Source organism: Equus quagga, chromosome 17 (assembly GCF_021613505.1).
Source record: "Equus quagga isolate Etosha38 chromosome 17, UCLA_HA_Equagga_1.0, whole genome shotgun sequence".
Taxonomy (NCBI): Eukaryota; Metazoa; Chordata; class Mammalia; order Perissodactyla; family Equidae; genus Equus; species Equus quagga.
Genome location: NC_060283.1, coordinates 13,384,216 through 13,406,776, shown reverse-complemented (window position 1 = coordinate 13,406,776; position 22,561 = coordinate 13,384,216). Strand labels below are relative to the sequence as shown.

At 37.2% G+C, this 22,561-nt stretch overlaps 1 protein-coding gene across 1 annotated transcript in view; it reads right to left on the bottom strand.

The window, feature by feature from the left end:
* LOC124229550 (glycine N-phenylacetyltransferase-like) overlaps window positions 1-22,561 on the bottom strand; it is a 39,167-nt gene that overhangs the window by 3,914 nt on the left and 12,692 nt on the right. The window contains exons 3-5 of the mRNA XM_046644819.1: window positions 17,562-17,669; window positions 2,590-2,716; window positions 1,113-1,284 (exon numbers count right to left, since the gene is read on the bottom strand). Coding sequence (XP_046500775.1) covers window positions 1,113-1,284; window positions 2,590-2,716; window positions 17,562-17,669 — 407 coding nt within the window. The remainder of the gene's footprint in view (window positions 1-1,112; window positions 1,285-2,589; window positions 2,717-17,561; window positions 17,670-22,561) is intronic.

The window sequence follows — 22,561 nt, the reverse complement described above, 5'->3', positions numbered from 1 at the left end:
CTGGGCACTGTTCTAGCTGTTGAGGGTCTGTCAGTGAACAAGACAGAGAAGATATCTGCGCTTGTGGGGTTTGCAATACTGTTTGGAAGAGTTTAAACATCAAATAAGTAAGTTAACTAAATTAGCTAATTTCAAATAATCCTAAGAGCTATGAAGAAAATAAAACATGTATGGAAAATAGGTATGAAGTGACTTTAGATGGGTGCGTTAGCCAGGACTCTCTGGTGAGGTGACATGTGAACAATTCTGAATAATGAAGTCATGTGTGCAAAGATTGGGTGGGGTGGGGGAGAAGACGTTTTAGGTAGAGGGAAGAGCTGATTCAAAGTGCTTGAACTTATGATGATCAATAGCAGGAGGAAAGATAGTGTAGTTGGGGGGAATAAGCAAGAGACAGACGAGGTCTAAAAAGTAGATCATGATGGCTCTTAGAGGGTGATGAAGGAGTTCAGAATTATTTCAAGGTGACATGGTGAGTACTAGAGTCTTTTAAGCAGGGGAGGGACATGGTCTAATTTATATTTTTAAAAAAGATTACTCTGGCTGCTTAGCAGAAAATAGATTGTAGGGAAGCCAGAACAAAAGCTGAAAGAGAAGTTAGGAGGTAGAGTGGGTTGAACGGTGTGTTCACTCAAAAGATATGTTCACCTGGAAACTGAAAATGTGACCTTATTTAGAAAAAAGATCTTTGCAGATGTAAATAAGTTAACAATCTCAACATGAAAGCATCCTGCATTATCTAGTGGGACTTACATCCAATGACAAGTGTCCTTATAACAGACAGAAGAGGAGAAGACACACACAGAAGAGGCCATGTGAAGGCAAACCAGAGACTAGAGTGATGCAGACACAAGCCAAGGAATGCCTAGAGCAACCAGAAGCTAGAAGAGGCAAGGAAAAATTCTCTCCTAGAGGCTTTGAAGGGGCCATAGGCTTGTCAACAATTTGACTTCAGACTTCTGGCCTCCAGAAGTGTGAGAGAATAAATTTCTGTTATTGTAAATGCATTCCAGTTTGTGCTGACTTTTTGCAGCAGTCCTAGAAAACTAATACACAAGCTATTTCAGTAGTGAGAGATATGAGTAGTGCAGAGCAGCTTCCATCAAACTTACATGGACTTGTGGTTGTCACCATTGGGTGATAAGTTCTTTGAATCCTGCATGGAATGAACCAATTTTTTTGTTGTCTCAGACACCATATAGAGAAGGCATTGTGTTCGCTTGACCTTGCCCAATTTAATAGCTACAAGATTTTCTATCACCTCATCCAGGCTGGACTGTGAACCTAGATGGCAAAAATGAGGAATCATATGAGATATCACTGTTCATTTCAATGCCAGGGAAAAGCTGTCCAGGAGCTGGAAAACTCGTGAGTTTAGAGTCATCAGAGCTTGTGTCCAATCATGATACAGCTTCTATATGATAACAGCTAAATCACTGCCACATTTTGAAAATTCCTGAACATATCACAGTACAGTTATGACCAGCAAAGGAAATGAGGTATAAACATATTAACCAAAATTTATTGAACAATTCTATGCACTCAATGTGGTAGATTGGTGCTACAATGATCCTGGTTTGTTCCTTCCTCCTTATCCTGATTTTCCCTCCTGAACTGACTCTGAATTTGACCATGAAATTTGTTTGGCCAATGGAACAATAGCAAATATGATTTAATAAGAAATGTGAAAAGTGATTGTGCATTAAGGCTTGCCTTCTCTTTCTACTCTTGAGAACCCTGTGACTTCTACATGTCGCCAAATTCACTTCCATCTGCACAGTCAATAGCCAGCACAAACAAAGCTAGTGTCAATAGCCAGACTTTGGATTGTGACTAACCTAGTCTTAATAGCTCATAAATAACCCCCAGCTGACTGCAGCTGCATGGGTGAATCTAGGAGAGACTAGCAGAAGAATCACCCAGCTGAGTCCATTCCAAAGTACTGACACACAAAATTGTAAACTAATAAATGATTGTTGTTTTAAATCGCTATTTTGGGATAGTTTGAAAAACTAACTGGTAAAACAAGGCATAGTGCTAAGCACATCTCATTCAAGATCTCATTCAACCTTTAAACAGTCCTACGTTTTGAGTGCTATTACAATTCTCATTTTTATACACAAGGAAACTGATCCACAGAGAGGTCATTACTTGCCCTAGATCACACAGCTACTAAGGCCCAATAAGGTCACAATCTTAGGTAGTCTGACCCCAGAGAAGATATTCTTAACCACTAAATTCCTCCTTCACAAATTTGACAGAATGATAAAACAGAAATGAGACAGAGAGGAAGCTCTGCTACCATCCTCATACTCTCTAATAGATACTGAAAATAAATCATGAATCCTTAGCTATTAAGAAATGTTATTACTCGTGATTTCCTATGTAAGCCTGATACATTGCAGTCTTAAAGTTCTAATTCACCATGGAGGTGGTGGCAGTTGAGACAAAGAATAGAAAGCTGGCTGAGTTTCCAGGGCTTGAAGTAAAGACATGTGAGATATAGGAGTGTTGTTAAAAAGGAAATGCCACCCTACTGGTGTAGACATGGGAGATCTCAGGAGCTGGCACACTTCCCAGTCCTCTTACTTTGAATCTGCAAATGTTGTTTCCAGTTGATGACTTCTGGTAAGCCGAGGAATTCCGGACAGTTCTTGGGGTCCTTGGAGTAGATTTGATAAGAATTGGTGTAGTGATCAAGATCATCTGTCATCTCCTGTAGGGTTGGGAAAAGTAGAATCAACCAGTGTTTGTATTTAGTGATTTTCATACTGATTTTCAGTGTTCCATTATCCTATGATATTTTTAAATATTAAAATATTAGTATTTTCTGTTGGTGTATTGACTTTATTTAGGAATTATTTACATAGGGAGGTCAAGGACTTCCTTGTTCAATTAATAATGAAAAATATCCTGAACAAAACTATTCCTAACTTAGCTGTTGCTTTAAAATTTCAAACCAAATAAAAATGAGCCATTTAAAATTATTTTTATATACCTACAAGTATAGGAGTAAAATGACAATTGACAAGCAAAATCTTTGGCTAAAAGAGTAAATCCTGCTCTAGCACAGAGATTTTTAGAAGATCTTGGTGATAAACATGTCTATTAAAATTGATACAAGTAACAGGATTAGACTATCCATGTTAAATGATGAAACTAAAGAAAATGATGATGCACTAGATTTACTTTCTTTAAAATAAAACTTACCACTGTTAAACAAACTATATTTTCATCAAACAGACAAGCACGCAAACATACTCATTCAAATATATCTAGCAAAACCATCAAAGCTGACATGGGATTATTTGAAGATGAAGGAAAAGATAAGAGGAAAAAATTACCTCAACCAATGAAAATCAGAAAGCTTTCTTTCCTAAAATATCTAGAAATTATTAAACAAAATATATTTCCAATTCAGCAATGATACTGCTGATTAAGTTTACTTTTCAGAATGATGTCACCAAAATGACGGTAGGAGATCCCCACTTCCATCCTCCACAAAGATCAACAATTGACGGGTATCCATGAGCTCTGAGAGTACTCTGGCGTCCACTTAAGAAACTTCAGCAATGCAGTAGAACAAAAAAAACCCTGAGAATAACTGCACAAGAAGAGAAAGAAGACAGCTTATTTTGCCTGAATTATCCCATCCGCCGTGCTGACATTGCTCAGTGCCAAGATGGAACTCCTCAGCTACAAAGAGTTCCTCCCACCAGGAAAGGAAGAGTAGGGTGAGCAAGCAGCTTTCCCACCCTTTTGGGGCACCACACAATGGTCTCATTTCTGTTTCATCCCACCTAGTCTGGCAAAGATGAGATGTATAGAGACGGCCAGGAACAGGGAAGAACAAGGAAGGGGTTACCAGTATCAGCCACACAGTGAGGGTAACAAGGGTTCCCAGTGGCCTGCTCTGCAGACAAACGCAGCAACTTTCTTTTTTTTTATTGTGGTAACATTGGTTTGCAACATTATATAAATTCTAGGAGTGAATCACTATATTTCGATTTTTGTGCAGGTTACATCATGTTCACCACCCAAAGACTAATTACAATCCATTACCATACACATTGCCGAAGCACCCTTTTTGCCCTCCTCTCTCTTCCCTTCCTCTCTGGTAACCACCAATCAAATCTGTTTCTATGGGTTTATTTGTTGTGGTTTTTGTCTTCTATCTATGACTGAGATCAAACGGTATTTGACGTTCTCCCTGTGACTTATTTGGCTTAGCATAATGCCCTCAAGGTCCATTCATGTTGTCACAAAAGACAAGATTTCATCCTTTTTTATGGATTAGTAATATTCCATTTTGAAAATATACCACATCTTCTTTATCCATTCGTCCCTTGATGGGCACTTATGTTACTTTCAAGTCTTTGCTATTGTGAAAAATGCTGCAATGAACATAGGGGTAGATGTATCTTTACATGTTCGTGTTTTAATGTTTTTTGGATAAATACTCAGCAGTGGAATAGCTGGATCACATGGTAGTTCTATTCTTAATTTTTTGAGGAATCTCCATACTGTTTTCCATAGTGACTGCACCGGTTTGCACTCCCACCAACAGTGTATGAGAGTTGCCTTTTCTCCACATCCTCTCTAACACTTATTTCTTGTCTTGTTAATTATAGCCCTTCTGAAAGGAGTGAGGTGATATCTCATTATAGTTTTGATTTGCATTGCCCTGATAGTTAGTGATGTTGAACATCTTTCATATGCCTGTTGGCCATCTGTATATCTTTTGAAAAATGTCTGTTCAGATCTTTTGCCCATTTTGTAATTGGGTGGTTAGTTTTATTGTTGAGATGTATGAGTTATCTATATTTTTTGGATATTAACCTCTTCTCATATATATAGTTTGCAATTATTTTCTCTCAATTGTTAGGTTGTCTTTTCATTTTGTTGATGGTTTCCTTGCGGTGCAGAAGCTTTTTAGTTTGATGTAGTCTGATTTGTCTATTTTTTCTATTGTTTCCCTTGCCCAGGCAGACATGGTACTTGAAAATATGCTGATAAGACTGATATTGAAGAGCATACTGCTTATGTTTTCTTCCAGCTGTTTCATGGTTTCAGGTCTTGCAGTCAAGTCTTTAATCCATTTTGAATTAGTTTTTGTGTATGGTCTAAGATAACGGTCTACTTTCATTCTTTTGCATATGGCTGTCCAGTTTTCCCAATGTGATTTATTGAAGAGACTTTCCTGTCTCCATTGTATGTTCTTGCTCCCTTGTAGAAAATTAGCTGACCATAGATGTGTGTGCTTATTTCTGAGCTGTCAATTCTGTTCCATTGATCTGTGTGTCTGTTTTTGTACCAATGTCATGCTGTTTTTGTTACTATAGCTTTGTAGTATATTTTGAAATAAAGGAGTGTGATACCTCTAGCTTTGCTCTTTTTTCTCAGGATTCCTTTGGCTATTCTGGGTCTTTTGCTGTTCCATATAAATTGTAGGATTCTTTGTTCTATTTTTGTGAAAAACATTGTCAGAACTTTGATAGGAATTGCATTTAATCTGTAGATTGCTTTAGGAAGTATGGAAATTTTAACTATGTTAATTCATCCAATCCAAGAGCAGGGAATATCTTTCCATTTCTTTGTGTTTTCTTCAATTTCTTTCAATAATGTTTTATAGTTTTCAGAGTACAGATCTTTCTTCTCTGGTTAGGTTTATTCCTAGGTATTTTATTCTTTTCTTTCAATTGTAAATGGGACTATTGTTAATTTCTCTTTCTGCTACTTTGTTGTTAATGTATAGAAATGCAACTGATTTTTGTATGCTGATTTTGTGTCCTGCAGCTTTATCATATTTGTTTACTATCTTAAAAGATCTTTGGTGCTTTCTTTAGGGTGTTCTATATATAAATCATGTCATCTGCAAATAGTGACTGTTTCACTGCTTCCTTTCCAACTTGGATCCCTTTCCCTTTGATTTCTTTTTCTTGCCTGATTGCTCTGGCTAAGACTTCCAATCCTATGTTAAATAAGAGTGGTGAAAGCGGGTCTCCTTGCCCGGTTCCTGTTCTCAGAGAGATAGCTGTCAGTTTTTCTCCATTGAGATTGATACTAGCTGTGGGTTTGTTATAGATGGGCTTTCTTATGATGAAGTACTTTGCTTCTATACCTATTTTATTCAGTTTTTATAGAAAATGTATGCTGTATCATGTCAAATGTTTTCTCTGCATCTATTAAGATGATCATGTGATTTTTATTTTCCATATTGTTAATGTGGTGTATCATGTTGATTGATTTGCAGATGGTGAACCATCCCCGCATTCCTGGAATAAATCCCACTTCATCATGGTGTATGATCTTTTTAATATTGTTCATATTCAATTTTCTCGTACTTTGTTGAGGGTTTTTGCATGGATGTTCATCAGTGATATTGCCTGTAATTTTCCTTTTTTGTGTTGTCCTTGTCTGGTTTTGGTATTAGGGTAATGCTGACTTTGTAGGATGAGTTAAGAAGCTTCCCCTGCTCTTCAATTTTTTGGAAGAGTTTGAGATGGATAGATATTAAGTCTTCTTTGAATGTTTAGTAGAATTCAGTTGGGAAGCCATCCTGGACTTTTAATTGGGGGGAGGTTCTTGATTACTTTTTTGATCCTCTTATTCGTAATTGGCCTATTAAAATTCTCTATTTCTTCTTGATTCAGTTTTGCAAGGTTGCAAGATTCTAAGACTTTATTCATTTCTTCTAGATTATCCAATATGTTGGTATATAGCTTTTAGTAGTATTCTCTTATGATCTTTGTGTTTCTCAGGTGTCTGTTGTAATTCTCCTCTTTCATTCTGATTTTATTTATGTGAGCCTTGTCTCTTTTTTCTTGGTGATTCCAGCAAAAGGTTTGTCAATTATGCTTATCTTTTCAAAGAACCAACTCTTGGTTTCAATGATTCTTTTTCTATTGATTTTTAGTCTCTATTTCATTTATTTCTGCTCTGATGTTTATTATTTCCTTGATTCTACTGATTTTGGGCTTTGTTTGTTCTTCTTTTTACAGTTCCTTTAGGTGTACTGTTAGGTTGTTTATTTGAGATGTTTGTTGTTTGTTGAGGTAGGCCTGTGTTGCCATAAACTTCTCTCTTAGACCCACTTTTGCAGTATCCCATAGATTCTGGCATGTCGCATTTTCATTTTAATTTGTCTACAGGTATTTTTTTATTTCTCCTTCGATTTCTTCATTGACCCAATCATTGTTCAGTAGAATTTTGTTTGATCTCCACATATTTGTTGCTTTTCTGATTTTCTTCTTGTAGTTGATTTCTAGTTTCATACCTTGGTGGTCAGAAAAGATGCTTGGTATTATTTCAATCTTCTTAACTTTACTGAGACTTGTTTTGTGGCCTGATATGTGTTCAATCCTGGAGAATATTCCATGTGCATTTGAACAAAATGTGTATTCGGTGGTTTTTGGATGGAAAACCACATTTTGGTACATCTGGTCTAAGATGTGATTTAAGGCCAATGTTTCCTTATTGATCTTTTGTTTGATGATCTATCCATTGGTGTAAGTGGAGTGATAAGTCCCCTACTATTATTGTGTTACTGTCTATTTCTCCTTTGATGTCTGTTAACAATTTCTTCATATATTTAGGTGCTCCTATCATGGGTGCATAGATATTATGTGCTATATCTTCTTGCTGGATTGTTCCCTTTATCATTATGTAGTGCCCTTCTTTGTCTCTTGTTACAGTTTTTGTTTTAAAGTCTGTTTTATCTGATGTAAGTATTTCTAACCCAGCTTTCTTTTTATTGCCATTTGCATGGAGTATCTTTTTCCATCTCTTCACTTTCAGTGTGTGAGTGTCTTTAGGTTTGAAGTGTGTCTCTTGTATGCAGCATACACATGGGTCCTGTTTTTCTATCCAATCAGCCACCCTATGCCTTTTGATTGGAGCATTTAGTCCATTGACATTTAAAGCAGCTATTGAGAAGTATGTGCTTATTGCCATTTTGTTCCTTTTTTCCTGGGCGTTTAGTAGTTCTCCTCTGTCCCTTTTTTCTTGTCTTGTTCTCTTCCCTTGTGGTTTGATGGCTTTTTTTAGTATTATATTTGGGTTCTTTTCTATTAATTTTTTGTGTAATTATTATAGATTTCTTGTTTGTGACTACACCAGGTTTATATATGGTAATGTACATATATAGCAATCTATATTTAGTTGATGATCTCTTTAGTTTGAGCTCTTGCTAAAATTCTACTTTTTTACTTCCTTCCTCCTGCATTTTATATTTTTGATATCATGTCTAACCTCTTTTCTTGTGTGTATGTATCCACTACCCTCTTATCATGGAAATAGATAATTTTAGTACGTTTGCCTGTTGACCTTCATATTATCTTTACAGTTGGTTATCTGCTAGTGTTACTGTTTATTTGCTTTTAATAGTGATTTTTTGGTTGATTTTCTTATTCCTTTTTGTCTTCTCTTTTCTACTTAAATAAGTCCCTTTAGCATTTATTATAAGTCTAGTTTCTTGGTGATAAACTCCTTTAATTTTTGCTTGTCTGGGAAATATTTTATCTCTCCTGCCATTATGAATGATAGTCTTGCAGCGTAGAGTACTCTTGACTGTAGGTTTTTTTCCTTTCAGTAATTTAAGTATATTGTGCTGCCCCTTTCTAACCTCTAAAGTTTCTGCTGAGAAGTCAGCTGATAGCCTTATGGGGTTTTCTTTGAATGTAACTTGTTGCCTTTCACTTTTGGCTTTTAGGATTTTCTCTTTGTCTTTTATTCTTGACACTTTAACTATAATGTGCCTTGGTGTGGACCTCTTTGGGTTTATCTTGTTTCTTGCTCTCTGTGCTTCCTGTACCTGGGTGTCTGTTTCCTTCCTTAGGTAAGGAAAGTTTTCAGCTATTGCTTTTTTGTATAGATTCTTTGCTCCCTTGTCTCTCTATTCTCCTTCTGGGACACCTATAATATGGATATTAGTGCACTTGATGTTATCCCAGATCTCCCTTAGGCTGTCCTCATTCTTTTTAATTCTTTTTTCTTTTATCTGTTCAGCTTTGGTGATTTTTTCTAGTCTTTTATCCAGCTTGTTGACCTGTTCTACTATATCATCTGCTCTGCTACTGAGTCCCTCTAGTTAGTTTTTCATTTCCAGTATTGTAGTCTTCATTTCTGATTGGTTCACTTTTATATTTTCCAAATTTTTATTGAAGTTCTCACTTTCATTCATTCATTCTTCTCCCAAGATCAGAGACCATCCTTATGACTCTTAATTTGTACTCTTTGTCAGGTAGATTGTTTATTTCTGTTTCATTTTAGTTTTTTTTCTGGGACTTTGTCTTGTTCCCTTACTTGCAATGTATTCCTTTGTCTCCTCATTTTGCCTCTTTGTCTGTGCTTTTATCTGTTTATAGGTAGGTCAGCTATGTCTCCAAGTCTTGGAGAAGTGACCTTATGTAAGAGATGCCTTACAAGGCCCAACAGTGTGCTTCCCTCTCGTCACCAGTTCCAAATGTTCCAGGGGTGTCCTGTGTGGGCTACATGTGTCCTTCTGTTCTGGCAGGGTTGTTCTTGCAGCAGGTTGCCAGGAAAGATAGGTTTCCCCCTGGCAGCTGGTTGTAATGCTCAGCTGTGTGTGGCTGATATGAACACTTCAGTCACTACTGGGCATGCTGAGCCCCAGCACAGTTGACTGAAAGGTCGAATAGCACATCCCTGTTGCATTTTCCTGTTAATTGAGTAGAGCCCAATGTGGCTGGTTGCTAGGCTCAGGGGCTTACAACTGCTGCAAGGCTCTTGTCAGCTCTCTCAGGGTTGTACCAGATTGTTTTAACACTGAAGAAATCAATGGTTAAAAGAGCTGCTGTGTACCCCCTACAGATTTCAACAGCTTTCACTGTATGGGCATTTATATTCTCTGATGCCAAACACTTGAGTCCCTCTTCACTCCGTCTCCCTTTGGGCCCTGCTGGAGACAGGGAATTTCACCAGCAGTCAGCCCAGGCCTCCATGGTTGCATGAGTGCAAAACACCAGCAAAGACCCCTGTAGCTGACATCTGTCAACTAGCACATGCTACAGAAAATACACTAGAAGAAAATCATCAATTCACAAAAGAAGGCAGAAAGAGAGGAAGAAAAGAACTACAAAACCACAGAAAATAATAAGATGGCATTAGTAAGTTGTTACCTATCAATAATCACTCTAAATGTAAATGGATTGAATTCGCCAATCAAAAGAATAGATGGCTGGAGAGATTTAAAAAACCCCACAAGGTCATCTATATGTTGCCTACAAGAGACTCAGTTCCGCTTTAAGTAAACACATGGGGTCAAGGTGAAGAAATGAGAAAGATATACAATGCAAATAGAAACAAAAAGAGCAGGGTTAGCCATATTTATATCAGACAAAATAGGTTTTAATCAAAAAATGTTAACAAGACACAAGGAAGGTCATTATATAATGATAAAGTGGTCAATTCATCAAGATTATAGAATAATTGCAAGTGTATGTGCACTGAACATTGGAGCACCTAAATATATTAAGTGAATACCAACAGATCTGAAGGAAGAAATAGAAAACAATATAATGATAGTAGGAGACTTCAATACACCACTTTCAACAATAGATAGATCATCCAGACAGAAAATCTACAAGGAACCATTTGACCTGAATCATACTTTACACCAAATGGACCCAACAGACATATACAGAACATTCAATTCAACAGCAGCAGAATATGCATTCTTCTCAAGCACACATGATACATTCTCTTAGATAGATCATATGATAGATCATAAAACAAGTCTTAGAAAATTTAAGAAAATTGAAATCATATCAAGTATCTTTTCTGATCACAGTGGTGTGGCCCTAAAAATCAATAATATGAAGAAAGCTGGAAAATTCACAAATACGTGGGTATTAAACAACACATTTCTGAATAACCAATGGGTGAAAGAAGAGATCAAAATGGGAAAAAAATTGAAACACAACATACCTAAATCTATGGGATGCTGCAAAAACAGTTCTAAGAGGGAAGTTTATAGTGATAAATGCCTATTTTAAAGAACAAGAAAAAACTCATATAAACAACTTAACTTTACACTTCAAGGAATTAGAAAAAGAAGAACAAATTAAGCCCAAAGTTAGCAGAAGAAAGGGAATATCAAAGATCAAAGCAGACATAAATGAAGTAGAGAACAGAAAAACAACAGAAACTAAGCTGACTTTTTAAAAAGATAAACCCAACAAACCTCTAGCTACACTAAGAAAAAAGAGAGAATGGTCTACTTTCATTCTTTTTCATGTGGCTGTCCACTTTTCCCAACACCATTTACTGAAGAGACTCTCATTTCTCCATAGTATGCTCTTGGCTCCCTTGTCAAATATTAGCTGTCCATAAATGTGTGGGTTACGTGTGGGCTTTCAATTCTGTTCCATTGATCTGTGTGTCTGTTTTTCTGCCAGTACCATGCTGTTTTGGTTACTATGGCTTTGTAGAATAATTTGAAATCAGGGAGTGTGATACCTCCAGCTTTGCTCTTTTTTCTCAGGAATCCTTTGGCTATTTGGGTTCTTTTGTTGTTCCATATAAATTTTAGGATTTTTTGTTCTATTTCTGTGAAAAATGTTGTTGGAACTTTTATAGGGATTGCATTGAATCTATAGATTACTTTAGGAAGTATGGACATTTTAACAATGTTAATTCAAAGTAGACCATTCCCTTACACCATGCAGAAAAATCAACTCAAAATGGATTAAAGACTTGAATGTAAGACCCAAAACCATGAGACTTCTAGAAGAAAACATAGGCAGTACGGTCTTTGACATCATTCTGAGCAGCATATTTCCAAGTCCCATGTCTGACCTGGCAAGGGAAACAAAAGAAAAAATGAACAAATGGGATTACATCAAGCTAAAAAGCTTCTTCTCAGCAAAGTAAACCATCAACAAAATGAAAAGGAAACCTAACAATTGGGAGAAGATATTTGCAAACCATATATCAGATAAGGGGTTAATATCTAAAATATACAAAGAACTCATACAGCTCAACAACAAAAAACTAACAATCCAATTAGAAAATGGGCAAAAGATCTGAACAGACATTTCTCCAAAGAAGATATACAGATGGCCAACAGGCATATGAAAAGATGCTCAACATCATTAGCTATCAGGGAAATGCAAATCAAAACTACAATGAGGTATCACCTCACTCCACTCAGAATGGCTAAAATTAACAAGACAGGAAACAATAAATGTTGGAGAGGATGTGGAGAGAAGGGAACACTTGTTCACTGTTGGTAGGAGTGCAAACTTGTGCAACCACTATGGAAAGCAGTATGGAGTATCCTCAGAAAATTAAGGATAGATCTACCATATGATCCAGCTACCCCACTGCTGGGTATTTATCCAAAGAACTTGAAAATACAAAGGTAAAAAGATACTTGCACCCTTATGTTCATTGCAGCACTATACACAATAGCCAAGACATGGTAGCAACCTAGGTGCCCATCAAGGGACGAATGGATAAAGAATATGTGGTATATATACACAATGGAATAATACTCAGCCGTAAGAAATGATGAAATACGGTCATTTGTGACAACATGGATGGACCTTGAGGATATTATGCTGAGTGAAATAAGTCAGAGGGAGAAAGTCAAGTACCATATGATCTCAATCATAAGTAGAAGATAAAAACAACGACAAAAAAACACATAGCATTGGAGATTGGATTGGTGGCTACCATAGTGGAAGGGGGAAGGGGGGAGCGAAAAAGGGGTGATTAGGCTCACATGTGAGAGGATGGACTATAATTGGTCTTCAGGTGGTGAACATGATGTAATCTACACAGAATTCGAAATATGATGCAATCCAAAAATAAATAAAATAAATAAATAAATTTTTAAAAAAGAAAGAAGCCCCAACAAAATAAAAAGAAAAAAGAGAGAAGAGATATAAATAAATAAAATCAGAAATGAAGAAAATAAATAAATAAATAAATTCACTTCTTCAGAAATGAAGAAAATAAATAAAATCAGAAATGAAGAGGAGGCATTAAAATTAATACCACTGAGGGCCAGCCACAGTGGCCTGGTGGTTAAATTTGGTGTGCTTTGCTTTGGTGGCCTGGGTTCAGTCCCTAGTTGCAGACCTACACCACTCGTCTGTCAGTGGCCATGCTGTTGTGGTGGCTCATATAAAAAAAGAGGAAGATTGACAACAGATGTTAGCTCAGGGTGTATCTTCCTCAGCAAAAAGAGGAATATTGGCAATACATGTTAGCTCAGGGCGAATCTTCCTCAGCAAAAATAAATGAATAAATAACTGATACCGCTTAAATACAAAGGATCATAAGCAACTACTCTAAACATTTATACACAAAAAAATTGGATAGTCTAAAAGAAATGGATAAATTCTTAGAAACATACAACCTACCTAGACTGAATCATGAACAAATAGAAAATCTGAACAGACCAATAACAAGTAAGGAGTTGAATCAGTAATCAAAAATTTTCCAATGCAGAGAAGCCCAAGACCAAATGGTTTTGTGGGTGAATTCAAGAAAACATTTAAACAGTTAATGTCAATCCTTCTCAAACTCTTCCAAAAATTGAAAAGAAGGAAACTCTCCCAAATACATATCTTGAGGCCAGCAGTACTCTGATAATGAAGCCAGATAAGGACACTACAAGAAAATAAAACTGCAGACCAGTATCTCTGATTAATATAGATGCAAAAATTCTCAATGAAATATTAGCAAGCCAAATTATTACACAATATGTAATTCCAATCAACAATTCCCAACATGTTAATTTGCTCCTTAATTGTCCTCAATTCATTCTGTTGTTTCAGACTTTATGCCTCACAATTGCTATTTTCTCTGCTTGGAATGCAGTCCTGCCCTGTCTAAGAAAACTTCTTTATCTTCAACATCCAGTTTTTCTAAAATGTCCACTAGGAAGCCTCTCTGATCCTCTACCTGAAATCTCTCTCACATTTAGTTTTATTTTGTGTCCCATTTTATTGACTTTATTGATGACAGGAGGTTACAACTCCATGCAGCATCTCACTGGGAAGACAGTATCACAATAAGAAGTTGAGAGTTAGTGTAAATGAGTTGGGGTTTCAAAGTTGGTGTTTTTAAAGAGCAAAAAATATTTTTCCCTGTTAGGTTAAAAGTTAAAAATGGAAGTAGCATCTGGTTTATTACAATATAGAAGTCTAGCCTGGGAAATGCTCCTTTATATCGTTAATAAGAGATCAGCCTCTTATCTATACTATCAACATAATCTTAAATTAGCACAACCTTCCATCGGTTGCCTCTATTCCCACAAACTGAGTGCAAGAAAAAACGAAGAGTATTTGGTCTTCAGAATCAGCAGATTTGTGTTTTGGGGACTGTTTGGAAAACAAAAGAAAACAATGAATGAGTATGAAAGTGTACCACATATAGTTTTAATCAGCTTTCTACTTGTGTTACTTCTTTATCTTGTTCATTCTTCTTTTCCTGCACATTTCACACTATGTTGTAATTTATAGGCATACTACGGAGATATTGCGGGTTCAGTTCCAGACCACCACAGTAAAGCAAATATTACAATAAAGTGAGTCACACAAATTTTTGGGTTTCCCAGTACATATAAATTATGTTTACACTATACTGTAGTCTAGTAAGTGGGCAATAGCATCATGTATAAAATCAATGTATATACCTTAGTTTAAAAATACCTTATTGCTAAAATATGCTAACCATCATCTGAGCCTTCAGCAAGTGATAAGTTTTTTGCTGGTGGAGAGTCTTGCCTTGATTTTGATGGCTGCTGACTGATCAGAGTGTGAATGCTGAAGGTTAGGGTGGTTGTGGCAATTTCTTAAAATAAGACAACGGTGAAGTTTGCCACATCAATTGACTTTTCCTTTCAAGAAGGATTTCTCTGTAGCATGAGATCTTATTTGATCGCATTTTTCTCACAGTAGAACTTCTTTCAAAATTGGAGTCAATTCTCTCAAGCCCTGCTGCTCCTTTTATCAACTAAGTTTATATGATCTCAATCCTTTGTTGTCATTTCAGCATCTTCACAGCATCTTCACCAGGAGTAGATTTCATCTCAAGAAACCACTTTCTTTGCTCCTCCATGAGAAGGAATTCCTCATCCATTAAAGTTGTATCATGAAATTGCAGCAATTCAGTGATATCTTCAGGGTCCACTTCTACCTCTAGTTCTTTTGATATTTCCATCACATCTGCAGTCACTTCCTTCCAAACTCCTGTTAATGTTGATATTTTGACCTCTTCCTAGGAATTGTGAATGTTCTTAATGGCATCTAGAATAATGGATCCTTTCCAGAAGATTTTCAATTTACTTTGCCCAGATCCATCAGAGGAATCAATATCTATGACAGCTATAGTCTTATGAAATGTGTTTCTTAAATAATAAGACTTGAAAACAAAACTACTCCTTGATTCATGGGCTGAAGAATGGATATTGTGTTAGAAGGCATGAAAACAACATTAATCTCATTGAACATCTCCATCAGACTCTTGGGTGACCAGGTGCATTGTCAATAAGCAGTAATATTTTGAAACAAATCTTTTTTTCTGATCAGTAGATCTCAACAGTGGGCTTAAAATACTCAGTAAACCATGTTGTAAACAGATATGCTGCCATCTAGGCTTTGTTGTTCCACTTATAGAGCACAGGCAGAGTAGATTTAGCATAATTCTTAAGGGCCCTAGGATTTTGGGAATGGTAACTGAGCATTGGCTTTAACTTAAAGCCACCAGCTGCATTGCCCATAACAAGAAATTCAGCCTATCTTTGAAGCTTTCAAGCTGGGCATCGACTTCTCTCTAGCCAAGAAAGTCCTAGATGGCACCTTCTTTCAATATAAGGCTGTTTTGTCTGCATTGAAAATCTGTTGTTTAGTATCCACCTTCATTAATTATTTTAGCTGGATCTTCTGGATAGCTTGCTGCAGCTTCTGCATCAGCACTTGTTGCTTCACCTTGCACTTTTATGTTATGGAAACGGCGTCTTTCTTCTTCTTTTTTTTTTATTGAGTTATTGATAGGTTACAATCTTGTGAAATTTCAATTGTACATTAATGTTTGTCAGTCATGTTGTAGGTGCACCACTTCACCCTTTGTGCCCACCCCCCACCCCACCTTTCCCCTGGTATCCACTAAACTGTTCTTGGTCCATAGTTTTAAATTCCTCACATGAGTGGAGTCATACACAGATTATCTTTCTCTCACTGGCTTATTTCACTTAACATAATTCTCTCAAGGTCCATCCATGTTATTGCAAATGGGATGATTTTGTTCTGTTTTGCAGCTGAGTAGTATTCCATTGTATATATGTACCACATCTTCTTTATCCATTCGTCTGTTGATAGGCACTTAGGTTGCTTCCACGTCTTGGCTATTGTAAACAGTGCTGCAATAAACATTGGGGTGCATAGGACTTTTGAGATTGCTGACTTCAGGCTCTTTGGATAAATACCCAGTAGTGGGATGGCTGGATCATATGGTAGTTCTATTTTTAGTTTTTTGAGGAATCTCCATACTGTTTTCCATTGGCGTCTTTCTTTAAACCTCATGAACCAACCTCTGCTACCTTCAAACTTATTTTCTGCAGCTTCCTCATCTTTCTCAGCCTTAATAGAATTAAAGAGAGTTAGCATCTTACTCTGGGTTAGGCTTTGGCTTAAGGGAATGATGTGGCAGGTTTGATCTTTTATCCAGATGGCTAAAACTTTCTCCATATCTGCAAAAAGTCCATTTCACTTTTTTATCAATCATGTGTTTACTGGAATAGCACTTTTAATTTCCTTAAAGAACTTTTCCTTTGCATTTACAACTTGGTTAACTTTTTGGTGCAGAAGGCCAAGTTTTTGGCATATTTCAGCAGTCAACATGACTTCCTCACTAAACTTAATCATTTCTAGATTTTGATTTAAAGTGAGAGATGTGTGACTCTTCCTTTCACTTGAACACTTAAAGGCCATTGTAGGGTTATTAATTGGCCTAATTTCAATATTGATGTATCTCAGGAAATAGGCAGGCCCAAGGATAGAGACAGAGACAGAGGAATAGCCAGTCAGTGGAGCAGTCAGAACACACACACAGCATTCATTGATTAAGTTCACCATCTTATAAGGGTGTGGTTGGTGGTGTCCCCAAACAATTATAATAGTAACATCAAAGATCACTGATCACAGATCACTATAAAAATATAAGAATAGTGAAAAAGTTTAAAACATTGCAAGAATTACCAAAATATGACACAGAGACATTGTCAGAAAATGCTGTTGGAAAAATGATGCCAATAGACTTGCTTGACACAGAGTGACAATAAACCTTCAATTTGCAAAAAATGCAATATCTTCAAAGTACAATAAAACAAAGCATAATAAAAAGAGGTATGCCTGTATCTATGGACTTACCTATATTCTCCTCTAGGCTGTGAGCTTCTTGAGGACAGACCTTGTTCACCATCACTGTGATTCATTTATGTATCCCCAGGGTCCATCACGTTGCTAGGAGCATGGCAGGCACATAGCAAATAAGAACAGAGAAACATATTCATTCCTCATCTGGCACCTTACCTGCTCCTGAGGGCGGATAACCACTGTATTAAAATCAGGCCACTTGTCCACCAGGGCCTTTAGCTTGAATGGGTTTCCTTGAGTCATGTGGAAGACAGTCCCATAAACCTACAGCATCCAAAGAAAGTGAGAGAGTTAGCTTATTAGGAAGGGATGGCAAAGTGCCTTGTTTGATCAGGACAAGGATTATTTCTATGAAATAATGGAATTTTATTATTGGAATGTACCTGAGCATTTCTACTGACCAGTTTTTAGTTTCTACTTTTTTTCCCTAATAAATATATCTTTTAATAATATTCACATAGTAAAATATCTAGACAAATAAAATTTATGAATAAAAATCATGAACTCTCTCATTGTAAAATTTAATAATATCTTTAGAAGTGACATCAGCATCATGGCAGAGTGAGCTCTTCCCTTGCCCTCTCCTCTCTAAGATACAACCAAAAGGACAGTCATACACCAACAGAGGACATATACACATCACAAAAGACGTCTGAGAGAACCACACAGCCATAAACCTGAAGGTGGTTGTAGGGCTGGATCCTCTGGATGAAGTGGAAGCTGATCTGCAGGAGCTCCATGGAGAAAGACGGGTGGGAAGTGCATAGGTGAAAAGGGTGCCCCATCCCCTCCTGGTACTCCAATTCCAGAATCATCTGGATCATGGTGCAGTGAGCATGGTAGTAGTGGTGGGGAAAGTTTGCAGCCAGAGAATTGTCTGGAGCAAAGCACAGAGAACTTGGCAGTGGCAGCAGGGAAAGTGCACAGCCCAAGAATCGCCCAGAGCATGATGTGGAGAGTGTGGCAGTGGTGGAAGAGAAAGTGCACAGGAGAGGGAGGTGCATCACACCCCCCCTCCCCAGCACTCCAGCCCCAGGATTGCCTGGAGCACAGAGTGGTGAGTGAGGGAGTGATGGTTGGGAAAAGAAAAGGTGCACAATCCTCCAATTTCCCAGAGCCCCATACAGAGAGACAAGCAGACACTGGGGAAAGTGCTGGGGAAGGAGAGTACCCCTCCCCCTGCATGGCAGCCCAGATCTGCCACCAAGCAGTAGCTCAGAGAGATAAGTAGTCAATGGCCAGATCTGGGGAGCCCCTGTTTGTATGGAGTCCAGAATACACAGTACCTGATCCCCACCCAGTGGTGCTACTTGGCAGCTGCAACCAGATAAGAGCACCATGAGGAAGCAAAAATCCACTCCATCAAGCAGGATGAGTAGGTTTATTAAATCTCCAGACCAGAAGGAAAGTGACAAGTACCCAGAAATTAACCCTGCAGGCACAGAAATCCATAACCTAAATGACAAAGAATTCGAAAGAGCTATCATAAAAAAACTCAACAGGTTACAAGAAAACACAGAAAGACAAATTAACGAATCCAGGAGCTTCTTCACAAAGGAGATTGAAACCATAAAAAAGAGCCAGTCAGAATTGTTGGAGATGAAAACCACAATGGATGAACTAAAGAAAAATCTGGATTCTCTAAACAACAGAGCTGATAATATGGAGGAGAGAATCAACCAGTTAGAGGATAGCACTGTAGAAATGCTTCAGAGGGAGGAGAAAAGAGAACTAAGACTAAAAAGAAATGAAGAATTTCTCAGAGAAATATCTGACTAATTCAGGAAATGTAACATAAGGATTATAGGTATTCAAGAGGGGGAAGAGCAGGAGAATGGAGCAGCAAACTTATTTAAAGAAATAATAGCTGAGAACTTCCCAAACCTTGGGAGGGAGCTGGAAATCCATGTAAAGAGGACTCCAGATCTCCTAACTTTGTCAATGTAAAAAAACCCACTTCAAGGCATATAGTAGTGAAACTGGAAAAAGTCAAGGACAAAGAAAATGTACTAAGGGCAGCAAGACAGAAGAAAATAACTTACAAAGGAACCCCTATCAGGTTTTCAATGGATTTCTCAGCAGAAACCTTACAGGCTAAGAGAAAGTGGAATGAGATATTCAAAATCCTGAAAGACAAAAACTTCAGTCTATCCAGCCAAACTCTCCTTTAGATATGACAGAGACATAAAAACTTTCCCAGAGAAACAAAAGCTAAGGGAGTTCATTGTCACAAGATCTCCCCTACAAGAAATCATCACGAAGGCCCCCCCCCCAAAAAATAGGAAGAGGCTACCCTGAGAAAGGAGATGAATAGGTAGGCAATAATCAGAAAATGGCAACTCTCTATCAGATCAGGTTCGTAAACACTTCACTTTAACATCAAGGATAAAGAAAAGGAAAATACCAAAACAAAAGTGATCTCATCATTTTAACCACAAATTCACAACACAAGATCGAAAAAGATATGACAAAAATAATTTAGAGGGGCCGGCCTGGTGGCGCAGTGGTCAAATTTTCACATTCTGGTTTGGAGGCCTGGGGTTCACTGGTTCAGATCCCAGGTGTCACATGGCACCAATTGGCAAGCCATGCTGTGGTCAATGTCCCACATATAAAGTAGAGGAGGATGGGCACAGATGTTAGCTGAGGGCCAGTCTTCCTCAGCAAAAAGAGGATTGGCAGCAGATGTTGGCTCAGGGCTAATCTTCCTCAAAAAAAAATAATAAGTAACTTAGAAGGAGAAGAGGAAAGGGATGGAATCAGTATAGTCTAAGGAAATAAGAGGCTATCAGGAAATGGACAATCTCAACTATGAGATTTTTTATATAAAAGTAAGGGTAATCACTAAGTAAATAAATAGAATAGAGATATTTACAATAAACAAGGGGAAAAAGAAGAAAACCAACAGAGAAAACTACCTAATCAAATTGGTAGTCTGAAATACATGGGACAAAAAAAGGAAATGCAGACGAATTGGGAATTGTGTGATAAGATGGCAATATTAAGCCTTTATATATCAATAATCACTCTAAATGTAAGTGGATTGAATTCTCCAATCAAAAGACACAGAGTGGCAGGATGGATTAAATAACAAGACCCAACAATATGCTGCCTCTGGGAAACATCTCAGCTCTAGAGACAAACATAAGCTCAGAGTGAAGGGATGGAAGACAATACTCCAAGCTAATGGTAAACAAAAGAAAGCAGGTGTTTCCATACTTACAAAGCAGACTTCAAGATAAAACTGATAAAGACAGACATAGAGGGACAGTATAAAATAATAAAAGGGACTCTCCACCAAGAAGACATAAGGCTTATAAAAATGTATGCACCCAACACAGGAGCACCAAAGCACACAAAGTAACTATTAACAAATCTAAAAGGAGATATCAACAACATCACAAAAATGGTGGGAGACCTCAACACCTCACTTACATCAATGGATAGATCATCCAGACAAAAAGTCAACAAGGAGATAGTGGACTTAAATGAAAAGCAAGACCAGATGAACTTAGTAGATATATAGAGAGCACTCCATCCAAAAACATCAGAATGTACATTCTTCTCAAGCACCCATGGAACATTCTCAAGAATAGACCATATACTGGGAAACAAGGTAAACCTCAATAAATTTAAGAAGATTGAAATCATATCTACTATCTTCTCCAACCACATTGCTGTGAAACTAGAAATCAACTACAAGAAAAAAGCTGGAAAAGGAACAAAAAAGTGGAGACTAAACAAGATGCTACTGAACAACCAGTGGGTCGCTGAAGAAATAAAGGGAGAGACGAGAAAATTTTTGAAGACAAATGAGAATGAAACACACCATACCAACTCTTACGGAATGCAGCAAAAGCAGTCCTAAGATGGTAATTTATAGCAATACAGACCCATGTCAAAAACAGACAAATCTCAAATAAACAACCTTAAACTACTCTTACAGAATTAGGAAAAAAAGAACAAACAAAGCCCAAACTCAGGAGAAGGAGGGAAATAATAAAAATTAGAGCAGAAATGAATGAAATTGAAACAAAAAATACTGTAAATAGGATGAACAAAACAAGGAGCTGGTTCTTTGAGAAGATAAACAAAATTGACAAACCCTTAGCTAGACTCACTAAAAAAAGAGAGAAGCCTCAAATAAATAAAATTAGAAATGAAAGAGGAGAAATTACAAAATATGCCACAGAGATACAAAAGATTATAAGAGAATATTATGAAAAACTACATGGACAATCTAGAAGAAATGTATAAATTATTAGACTTTCACAACCTCCCAAAACTGAATCAAGAAGAAATAGAGAATCTGAATAGACCAGTCACAAGTAAGGAGATTGAAACAGTAATAAAAAAACCTCCACAAAAATAAAAGTCCAGGACCAAACAGCTTCTCTGGAGAATTCTACCAAACACTTAAAGACAGTTTATTACCTATTCTTAAACCATTCCAAAAAATTGTGGATGATGGAAATATTCCTAACACATTCTGTGAGGCCAGCATCACCCTGATCCCAAAGCCAGACAAGGACAACACAAAGAAGGAAACCTACAGGCCAATATCGCTGATGAACATAGATGCAAAAATCCTCAACAAAATACTGGCAAACTGAATACAGCAATACATTAAAAAGATCATACACCATGATCAAGTAGGATTCATACCAGGGACACAGGGATGGTTCAACATGTGCAAATCAATCAATGTGATATACCATATTAAAAAAAGGGGGAAAAAGAACCACATGTTCATCTCCATAGGTGCAGAGAAAGCATTTGACAAGATCCAACACTTGTTCGTGAGAAAAGCTCTCAATAAAATGGGTATAGAAGGGAAATATCTCAACATAATAAAGGCCATATATAACAAACACACTGCTAATGTCATACTCTATTGGGAAAAACTGAAAACCACCCCACTGAGAGCAGGAAGAAGACAAGGGCGCCCACTCTCACCATTCTTATTCAACATAGTACTAGAGATTTTGGCCAGAGCAATTAGGCAGGAAAAAGAAATAGGAATCCAAACAGGCACCGAAGAAGTGAAACTCTGCCTGTTTGCAGATGACATGATTTTATATATAGAAAACCCTAAAGAATCCATTGGAAAACTATTAGAAATAATCCACAACTACAGCAAAGTTGCAGAAAACAAA